General features: G+C 45.8%; 1 protein-coding gene across 35 annotated transcripts in view; it reads right to left on the bottom strand.

Annotated features, from left to right (window-relative positions):
* The window catches only part of CLASP2 (cytoplasmic linker associated protein 2), a 137,403-nt gene extending 126,264 nt beyond the window's left edge, over window positions 1–11,139 (bottom strand). For 34 of the 35 annotated variants that reach the window (XM_040682898.2, XM_025147229.3, XM_040682799.2 and 31 more), the window contains exons 1-2: window positions 10,350–11,139; window positions 2,240–2,318 (exon numbers count right to left, since the gene is read on the bottom strand). In XM_040682898.2, coding sequence (XP_040538832.1) covers window positions 2,240–2,318; window positions 10,350–10,544 — 274 coding nt within the window. In that variant the 5' untranslated portion in view covers window positions 10,545–11,139. The remainder of the gene's footprint in view (window positions 1–2,239; window positions 2,319–10,349) is intronic. The other variant, NM_001177385.2, reaches the window with a different exon arrangement.
* Window positions 11,140–11,172: the final 33 nt, after the last annotated feature.

Consider the following 11,172-nt stretch of genomic DNA (forward strand, 5'->3'; position numbering starts at 1 on the left):
TGCACAATCAGCTCCAGCAGAGAAGAGGAGGCAATACCTTTGTGATAGCTTACAAACTTCGGAGAGCTCTCTGAAGTACAGCTCTGCAGAAGGAAACTCAGCTGACAGAATGCAGGTGGATTTTTAGAGTATTCTCAAGAAGGGGGCTTACAAGAATGAAGGTATCATAAAAATAAATAGAGAATAATGCATGAGGCAGTAACTAAGAAACATCATGCTGGGCTGTAAACGCACCACCACTGAAAAACAAACACGTTGTTAGTTTCGTGAATACACTGGGTCAATTTTCAGGAAGCAATAATGTAACAAAAAAAAAAAAAAGATTATCAATAGTTATGAAAGTAATCTGTGATGTAATGGAAACAAACATCACTATGCCATAATAGAAATAGGTTCCCTTTGAGCTGTTTTGAATTCCTCAGTTCAAAAGCTTTACAACTAAAAGCAGCAATGAGAACAATAAAAACTGCACAACAGTGTACAAGAAACAAACCACAGAGGAGAGAAGGGACAGGGATAGCAGAGGAGGTGCGTGGAAGAGATACGTAAGACAAAGATAGGCAGTCACTTATAAGAAGAACATAAATGATGGCTTACATTCTTACTGTATGTGGTGAGCAAGCATAAAGTTATTACATAGCCAGTCCAAAAAATGAGTTTTGTCACACCGTACATAATTAAGCATTACTACAGTACACTTTAGAAGTGGGCATGCATAGGTTCAAAAACCATGAACTGTACAAAAATGGTTACATTAAAGACACAGAAGGCAACACCTATGCGTCAGCTGGCTCCAAACTCTAGGACTGTTGGCAGTTGGCACATCATGTTGAAGGAGTAATCCCTGCAGTACTATCCTGTCCTTAATTTCTTCTCAGGCATCTGGAAATGGACCACTGTCAGACACGCATCTTTGTTCTGACTTACTGGAGTCACATCTGCAGAGCCAATACATTATGATCTGGGAAGCTGGTGGTTCTTTAGATTTTGAAGGAAGCAGATTTCTTGTTCACCAGTGTGCTTTTAATTACTCTCTATTATCCTCCGTCAGGCATTTATTATCAAGTTTTGCTACTTCTGCTTCACTGATACAAACTGAAAATGATCCAAACCTTCTTATAGGACGTGATGCATTCTGCAACCCTTTTTTCTGTCTGTTAAGCTCATAGAAAAGCTGATGGTGCAGAGGTTTGACTTGCATACTGGGCATAATGGATTTTATAGGTCTTGATTTTGGAGGTGCTCAGAAGATTCACCCCAGTTGAGGGCACTGCTTGTCAGCTTTTCTAGAAAATACTTCTGGAATACCTGGCTTCAGATGCCTACTGATGCTATACATCACCCAGTGCCAGTATTTCTCTTCTTCCAGTATGAATGCTACTGAGTGAAAATAAATAAATAAATGCCTTTATTTGCTCACAGTCTCAATGTACTCAGCTACCAGGAGAGAACAAAAAGCTTGTTCATTGGAAGAGTCTAAGCATGAACCTAAACGGTTCACTTGATGCAAAAATGGAACAAATGGAGAGAAAGTATTACAACCATCAGTAAGATTGTTGAGATTTCAAGTTCTGCAAGTAACTAAAATATAAACCAAAACATAAGACTCTGAAGCCCAGCAGTGTCTGTAGCTAGCTACAAACTGTACTCATAAGTCAATATTCTGTGCAGCACGATATGAGTCAGTTTCCCTTATGCTGCTGACGTAGAAAACCAACCAACCAAAACCCTCTGCAACAAAATATAGTAGTCTCCGTAGCATTTCGCTGCAGTAGAAATAATATTCTACAGCATCCTGAAATATGTGTTCAGTTGATTTAGTTATTAACTTGTCATAAATTAAACTTTGTATTCCTAACCTTTCAAATGTTGCTGATTTCTTAACAATTAAAGACAACAGCGGAAACCCAAAGAATAGCAAGCTTAAGATTGTGATAGACAATTTAACATAGCTGGGTGTGCAGGAGGAACAAGACGCAAGATAATTCACACACACTTTGAACAAGGACATGAAGCTAGGTACTTCTGTTAAAAACAGCCTGTGATAAAACAAGTGTGAATGCCCTGGTATTGCAATCTCCTCTCAAGGACAGCAGCAAAATGAATTGAGCAGATATGTGAAATTCACTCATTCGAGTTAGGACTTAATTGCACATGTTCAGCTACCACTGCTGGGGTTAGGGGCGCAGCGCTCCTTCTTCCTTTTGGTCTTAGAAAAAGAAGGTTACTTTTCACTTACCAGTTCCTATGTAGGATTTAAAGCGTCCCGATAGTCTGTAGACAAAGGCACCTAAAACATCTAATCCCAGTAACGCCACCTGTTGAAAAGAAAAGCATCAGATATACAAAACCGAAGAGTACAGAATTCTTTAGAATATATTCTAAGGAAATGACAAACTTTGTAAGAAAACATGCTCAACCACCATATCTTAAAGAAAAACAGAACTTCTTATTAGAGAGCTGAAGATTTCTTAAAAGCTTTCGTGAAGACAAATTTATCAGCAAATGTTTGGAACAGATCAATTATATTTACATACAAAACAGCAGTTCAGATTTCTCAGTACTTGCCTTAAAAATAGAAAGAAAGTAAACGTTAAAACCTCGGCGTTTCACTATTTGCAACCTTAAGGTTAGGTTAGGAGTTGGAATTAGCTATTAATCTCTCTGGGTTATAATGTTAGGACTGCAGTTCTGCTCTCTCTTCCTTTAAAAGAAGGCTGCTAGAGGTTTAGCTCAACGTGAAGTGGAAACCAAAACTCCTTAGAAACAGAGACCAGCAGCAGGACAGGCATACTGCTGTTTCTTTAGGGTCTCACCTCCTCTACCAGCTGCTGAAAGGAACATAAAACAGAAAGCCTTGGCAGAAAGTAAATTGAAAGAAAAAAAATAACTAAAAGGAGTCTGGAAGAGCTGTTCCCAGACACAGAAGAGGCAAACAGATTAAAACACAAAACAAATCAAGCCCTCATGTGTAAGCACTAATACAGGAGGGAAAAAGAAATATTTCCCAGATGCTGAGACTTGCTTCAGTCTGGTTACTCAGCTCATACGAAGCACTGACAACTTCTTAACTCCCAAGGGAGTTCAGAGAAACTGATGCTGTCTCCCACCACAGGGCAGACAGACCACCCATCTACTGCTTCCTCAGCTCCACAAGTTTGAACAATATCAATTGAAGAGAAAAGAAAAATTCAGAGACCAGCACACAGCTCAAAATGCTACTGGAATTCTGAGCAATTCCCACCTGTGAGCAGAAACCAGCTTGAGGACAACAGCCATTTACACTGAAACAAGAACGTCATCTGAAGCGACTGGTTAAGCCAACCAATTGTGACACATCTTCTCCCCTTTTACTATCCTGCCCCCAGTTCTAATCTCCATTCTTAATCCCCTCCAGGATCTCACTGTGAACACACAACGTACGTTTGCACATCTCGCAGTTACCTCAAGGTGCTGCCCACGAAGAGGCCCATGCCCAAGAAAAGCCCTTCTGAAACACTGACATTTGTAATTTCCCCACGAATACATAAGCAGAATTAAACCCTCCTGTCAGCTATTTATTTCCATAGAATTTGAAACCTCATTTTCTTCGAAACCGATGTTTTCTTAAAATCCTTCCCTGTAACAACTGTCCACCCCAGGCAACAAGCCAAAACCTATCTGACTGGAGATGAATGGGAGCGCAGGCGGCCCACACACACAGCATCACGGGACTCATGTTTCCACAGGAAAACAGACTGCTAAGCCACCCATAAAATCCAGGATCTGAAACAACCACATAATGGAACACATTTTAATGGATTTATTATTACTAGATCTCCTCCTAAGTGGGAGGCACAAAATTCCAACTTACTTGGAAACTCATTTTACTACATGCTAAAACAGACAATAGCAAACATAAGTGGATGCTATCCCATATTAAATTAATATCTTTCCACTAAGTAACTGCAGCTAACATACGGTAATCTGTAAGACAGCTTCCCTTTGTAAGCATTCTAAGTATTACTGTGTAAGTAATACAAGATTTAGTGGAGGGTCGCTGGAGTTAGGGTAGTACAGTTAGGTTGTGGTTGGACTCGATGGTCTTTAAGGTATTTTCCAACCTGAACAATTCTATGATTCTGTTATCTATTTAAGCACAAAACTGCAGCCCTTCCCTCCATAAAGGCACTTATAGAATCTGCCTTCTCCACGTTTGATTACATTTCTTAAATTTCTCTTAAGCCTTCTATTCTGAAGAAGAGCAGCCCAGAGACTTAAAACAAATGACACATATAAGATTACCTTTTATTACTTATTTGCTTGCTACCAAACCCCAAGAACATTCCTGAGTATGACAGCAAATACTTCTTGATGAATCCTTCCGGTGCTGTGTTGCTGTGGTTTGGGGTTTTGTTTCTTTAAAGTCTCATCTGGGCACAAACAGCGGCCATTTGGAAGATCTGAGGCTCCATAAATCTCAGTGAGAAGCCTGATAGTTATCAGAGGAAAGTCCTATCAGGACCATTACCATCAGAGAATCTGACCACTTGCATTTTCCTTCCTGTAAGAGTAGTTTGATCCAGAGCACTCTGATATAATGCTTGTGTGGTCCCTATGTTTGTATCCCTCCTTGTGAAAAGGATAGTTTAACCAGCTCTTACAATGTAAGTCACATTTACATGGATGGTGTTGGTTCTTTCTGACTTGTCTATCAATTAATTACTTAGTGAATGCAGAGTTCTACTTCAATAATTAGTGTAAATAAGCCACCTCAGTAGCTACCAATTTAAACACCATGCTGAGTGTTCAAGCTCACCTTTTTAAGGAGCTATTACCAAGTGGCATCACAGAATCACAGCAGGTCTGAGGAAGGCAGAGACCTCTGGGTCCATCCGTCCCAGCCCCTGCTCCAGCAGGTACACCCAGAGCACAGTGCCCAGGTGCTTCTGCAGATCTCTAAGGAGGAGACCCCACAGCCTCTCTGGGCAGCCCATGCCAGCGCTCTGCCATCTGCAAAGCATGGAAGTGCTGCTATGTGTTTTCAGAGGGAGCCCCCTGTGCTCTGGTTTTTGCCCACTGCTGCTTGTCCTGGCTCTAGGCACCACTGGAAAGAGCCTAGCTCTGTTCCCAGAGTATCCCCCTTTCAGGTGTTTATGGTGACAGATGACATTCCCTTGAGCCTCCTCCTCTTCAGGCTGAACAGGCCCAGCCCTCCCGGTCTCTCCTCACAGGAGAGGTGCTCCAGGCCCTTCACAACTCTCCTGTCCTGTATGTCCACATCTCTCTTGCGCAGGGGAGCCCAGAACTGGAGCCAGTACTCCAGGTGCAGCCACACATGCTGAGCCGAAGGGACTGACCTCCACCCTTGACCTGCTGGAAACACTGGGGTGCTTGATATGGAGCTGCAACAGAACTGATATGAAGGATAAAAGGCTCCAAGCGCTCCAATAGTATTGGGGCATATACTAATGTCATCATCAGCATGGCTCTTTTCCACTATCTTCAATAGGGGATACATCTCTCATAGTTTTAATCTAATTAACATGGTATTAAGCATGTTGCGTGCATGTGTCCATATGTGTGGCGTGTTGATTCATGCAGCATATTAACATGTACAGCATAGCCCTGACTGATGTTCCAATATGTTCACATGTGATGTGCTCGTGCACATGCAAGACTTGCACGCTGACACATTATGAGTTGTCACACCAGGTATGATGTGCCAATGCATGTCAAAAGTGCATGTGACACATCAATGCAAGTCACCACAATTCATCTTGCATGTTGTCACAGCATCAGGTCCTTGTATCGTATCACTGCCCACTGACACTCACTGTCCCATATCAGCACGCTGCGTGTTGCTGCTTATGTGGGCCAACAGGTGTTCAGTGTCACCACATGTAAATCGTGTGTAAATCACAGCATGTCACATGTCAACATGTGTTGAAGTATATAAATGTAGATTCATGTCAGTGTGTTTAAGTGCACCAAATCATCACATGTTAACACATACCAAAGTGTTGACATGTAACATGTTTTGGTACATGTGTCAAAAGCATGCTGAAGAGTCTAGTGCTGCCATGTATCAAAGCATGTTGCATGCTGAAGCATTTAAAAACACCCATGTGATAATAGATGTCAAAGCATGTTGCTTGTTGATCTGTCAGCATGTGTCACATGTTGATACATCTCTGTCTGTTGCATGCCAAAACATTTTTTTAAAACATGGCATATGTTGATGTGTGACAATGGATGCTGAAGCATGTTGCATGTTGATGTGCAGAACCATGTCATGTGTGGATGCATGATGAGGTGTGCCACATATACCAGAGGGTCAGGGTACCTAAGCGTGTTGCAAATTGACACATCACACGTTGATATGTGACTTTCCATGTCACTGTATGCCAGCATTATGTGGTCACATCCATGAAAGCACTTTGCATGCTAACATGCCAAAGAGTGTAGCATGACACGTGTCATCATCTACGTGTGTAGTGTTGTCACACAGTTACATGTGTTACCTACTGAAGCTTGTCATCACATGTCAAAGGGCACTGTGTGACAACTGTTGTGTTCACGTGTCAACGCGTGTCACTTGTCCGAGTGTGACTTATGTAAATGCTTGTCAATGACTGGCATGTTGACAGATGTCATGACGTCACAACACAAAAAGAGACATGTATGACGCCACCTGTCACGTGTGATGCCACGTGTTACGTGTCAGTTTTTTTTGTTAACACATCAGTCAACGTATCTCCTATTAACAATTGCTGATGCTGGTCAACAGATGTTGTATTTATGCATGTTAAAGCATGTGTTTGTTAAAACATGTCACGTGTCCATGTGTGTCATATGTCAAGTTGTGCCAATACACCTCAAAGCGTTGCATGCTGATCTGTCTCACAGCACGCTGCACATCAATACACGTTCATGTGTGGCCTCCATCAACCCATGTCTGAATTGTCAATTATTTCCTTTTATTACCAATCATTCTCTCATTCAGCTCCCTCTTAACTTGGTTACATGTATGCACAGAAGTTACAACTGCTGCTACTATCCTAAACTTGTTTCTTGACTCTCAAACTGCGGTGCCATTTTTCCCTCTTTGCTGCATGCTGCGAACTCCTCCTGCTGGTAGCCCTCTGTTGTACTGAAGACACAACACATACTTCCTAAAACAATAACAGACAAATATAGCAGCCATGCTACTGTTATTTTAGCATCTCCTGAATTTGGTGATCTGATAAACAAAGCTTAAGAAATAACCTTAAGAAGCATAGAATAACCATTTACTCCAAGGATTTGCCTAGGAGTAACACATAAACCACATCACCTGGAAGAGACTGTGAAATCCAACTTTGTTTGTCATGCAGTAGTAATCCGCTGCTCTGACACAGAAACAACATTCATTTACTGTTTTCCTGCTGCAATTGAGGAAAACATCTCTACTGTCAAGGTTAGAAATCCAAATATGATAATCCAAATATTGCTTATTACTCTTCTTGCTCATGCATTACCTTGACTTCCCATCAGAATGTTAGCAGTAATTTCTCTTACAGCCAGTCACACGTGATCTAGCTGTAGATCAACAAGTTGGCCTCACTGCTCAATAATTACATTTTGGGAGGACAACTATTTGATTTTATAGGCTCTAAAAGGGACCACAGAACGCACACAAACTGCTAGCTACCAAAAGCACACTTGCTCAACTCTGCAGCTGAAGCACTATTTCTCCTATGTCATCTTACAACTCTTTAGCAGATGTATCAAAGCAGATTTCCAGATTACTTAACTGACTCAGACACAAAACAGTTTGAGCTACCAGACTGTTTCAAGTTCGATAATCCTCTAATTCTTTTCAAGCGACTGTTGAGTATGGCAGGTCTTCCAAATCTGTTTGGACTCCCCATCATTCACAGGGAAGAACACGCAGGTTAACTCTGCAAAGCTACTGAGTATGTATCGGTAATAGAAAGATAGGATACCCTCAGGAAAATGGAATGAGTTTAGTGCTTGAAGTTTGCCCACAAGCCTGAACACAAATATTAGCATTGTTCCAGCCTTGTGATTGCCAGGTATTTCTAAGCTTCGGGAAAACAAATACAGCAAAACACCACCATCAGCCAACTTGTAATACTTTGCATCCAACTTATCTCCTCCTTAAAAAGGAATATTACATAATTCACTCCCCTAAGTTTTTTTCTCCATTACTCTTCACAGCCCTGGGAAAGCAGCCATTTAAAAACACAGACACAAAGACCTCTAGGTTGTAGGAAGAAAGGAAGCAGTCCCAACTACCACAAAACAAACCAAGTCACAGTGCCAGAACGCTAAGCACACCATTTCCAGTTCAGTGGGCATCACTTTGATTCTCATTAGGACCAAAATAAAGGCGTTCAAACACGCACATCCTTTGTGCACTCCCTGGTGGCTCTGGAAGACACTTAATCACTGATTGCATAAGACCTCTGATGGACATGCTAACTCAGCCCACAAAGCACACCGTTACAGACAGCCTTTAATGAGGACTCCTCTTCCTCTTCAGAGTGCTTCTAGTGTTCCCCAACCAACTTTCAGTAGAACTCCGTCCCATTCCAGCACCCATCAACGCATTCCTAATTCCACCTTACTGATTTGTCAGCTACTCAAACTGGTAATTGTGCATTCCTCTTCAATGAGCTAGATGAACTCACAAGTTTTCCCTAATCTGATTTCAGAGTTCAGAACTACCAGTTTTGTTCTGCTTATTAAAGCTCCGTGAATAGCTGCCAACATCAAGAAAGCAAAAGCATTATTTAAGTGGTCGAAATCTTCTTGCCACAAGCTGATTCAACCCTGCTGACAACAAGTCCGTACCTGTTTACTCCACACCTATTTGTTTTTCCCCCATTTGTTACTAAGTCTGACAAATCCACCCTTCTATTCTTATTCCTTCCAGTTCCTACCACTCACGGTTATCCGAGGCAGAAACTCCCCAGGATGGCATTTCTCAGCTACTGCACAACTCTGAACCCAGAGCCCCTGCATCTCTCATCGTCTTTTTTAGTGTGGTCAATAGAACACATCATATGCAAAAACTGAGTTTTCCATCCGTGGAAAATGATACAGCACATCCAGGGCAAGTTATGTTAGCTATTCCCTCACTACCCACATCTGTCACCTACAAGGAAATAGTGCTCCCTCTCCTAACTTCCTTGAACGTTCCCTACTTGCCGCTCCAGCTCATCAGGCTCAGCAGTTCTGATGAATACATCAGCTGCCAGACAGTATCACTGCTCAACTAAGCAGCCACGTCGAGCTGCAAAACCTTCAGCAAAACAGAAGATGGAAAGCAGAATTTTCTAGGTGCTGTACATCCACTCCTCTGCAGAGGAAAAGGCATCTAAAGGAACAAAAATACAGTAAAAACAATGATTAATTGAATATTTGTCTTGAAAACACACAGGAGCCTGTGGCACCCGTTATATTATCATTCAGATCCTGAGGTTATTAACAAACCGAGACCTAGCATTTCGACATGGAATAGAGCAGTTCAGCTGGGCTCGGTCTCTGCAGATCCGTTCCAACACGTGCTTGTTGAAGACAAAACATGCACGTCAGACGCAGAGCACAGCTCCCCAGAACCCTGCTAACTTCCATTGTGAGTGAGGCAGCAGATGCTGGCAGCCACCACGGCACACGGGAACACCGGAACTGATCACAAAGCATCCAAGACCTCGCAGTGCTGCGATTAACAGTCCGCGCACACAATGCTTCGAAAACACAATTGTGTGTATACGGGGCCACCAACGAGCGACGCACAGAGGGAAAGAAACCACCGCAACACCTCGAGATCGGCTTTTCGACTCCCAGTTTCACCTCTTTAAAAGCGAAACAGCTTCAGCCGTCCTGCTGAGCCAAGGAACCTACCGGTCCCTCTTTACGGCACAGCCTAAGAGCCCGCCCAGCTTTAGCGCTCCCCCACTGCCGACGCCCACCGTCAGAGTAAGGGCTCGCAAGGGAGAAGCGCAGCGCGGCGGGCCCACACCGCCGCCCGCCGACGGCCCGAGCGCTCACACGCAGCACAAGGAAATCCCCGGGGCGAAAGCGAAGGAACTGCAGCGCCGATCGCTCCGGGCCGTCTGCCCGCCGGAGGAGACATTCCGCGACGTGACCCCCGCACACGGCCGATCGCCGCCCCTCAGCCAACACCGGACAGAAAGCCCAACGTGAGTCATCGCCGGGCCGCTACGGAGATCCGACGCGACTTCCCACGTACGGCAAAGCCGCCTAAAGGCGACGGAAACGCTTGGCACGGGCACCCGCGGAAAGGAATCGCTCGCCGGAACGCGGAACGCGATCGCGGCCCCGGCGGCGCCCCGCCTCACCTTAAAGTTGCTGGAGTTGACCCAGGCCGCCAGCTCGTCGATCACTTTGTCGAGGCGCTGCTGGTCCTGCTCCACGTCGGGGGAGCGGGCGGGGTCGCCCAGGTACTCCAGCAGCTCCTGGCCGACCTGCAGCCTGCGGCCCACGTCCTTCTGCTGCACCTGGGCGCAGAAATAGTCCATCCCGGGGGGCTCCATCGCGGAACGCCGCGGGGAAGTTCGCTCGGATGGCGCCGACGGGCCGGGCCGGGCCGGGCAGGGCCGGGGGGGAGGCGGGGAGGCTCACGGCGCCTCTCGGAGAGCCCCGCGCCCCGGCTGCGCGCCCGGAGCCTCCATGCGGAGCCGCCTCCGGCCCCAAAACGAAGCTTCGAGTCGGAATCCGGGCTCCTCGGGGGGCTCCCGGCCGCCTCCGCACGCCGTCCCGGAGAGCTTCTCGCCGCGGGGGAAAGGAGAGCGCGGGAAAGGCGGGCGGTTCGCCGAGGGCCGCTATTACTGCGCGCACCTCACGGAGGTGCCCCCCCGGGCCGCCCTCCCGCGGGCGCCGCAGCGGCGAGGCCGGGCCGGACCTCCCATGCTTCCGACGCCGCGGCCTCCGGCCCCTCCCGCCTCAGCCCCCGGGCCGCGAGGCAACTCCCAAACTTCGTCTCGGCGCCTCTCGCTGCTCTTCCGCCTCCCCGCGGCTGGGCCGGGCCGCACGATCCCCGCAGAACAGAACGGCTCCCGCGCCGCCGTCCCGTGGAAGTTCCGTCCCTCGCCCCGGTCGGCGCCAGCCAGACTGGGCGTGCCCTGCGCTAACCCCGCCCGCTCAGCGCATCCCTCCTCTCCT

The sequence above is a fragment of the Gallus gallus genome, chromosome 2 (genome assembly GCF_016699485.2).
Source record: "Gallus gallus isolate bGalGal1 chromosome 2, bGalGal1.mat.broiler.GRCg7b, whole genome shotgun sequence".
NCBI classification, from domain to species: domain Eukaryota; kingdom Metazoa; phylum Chordata; class Aves; order Galliformes; family Phasianidae; genus Gallus; species Gallus gallus.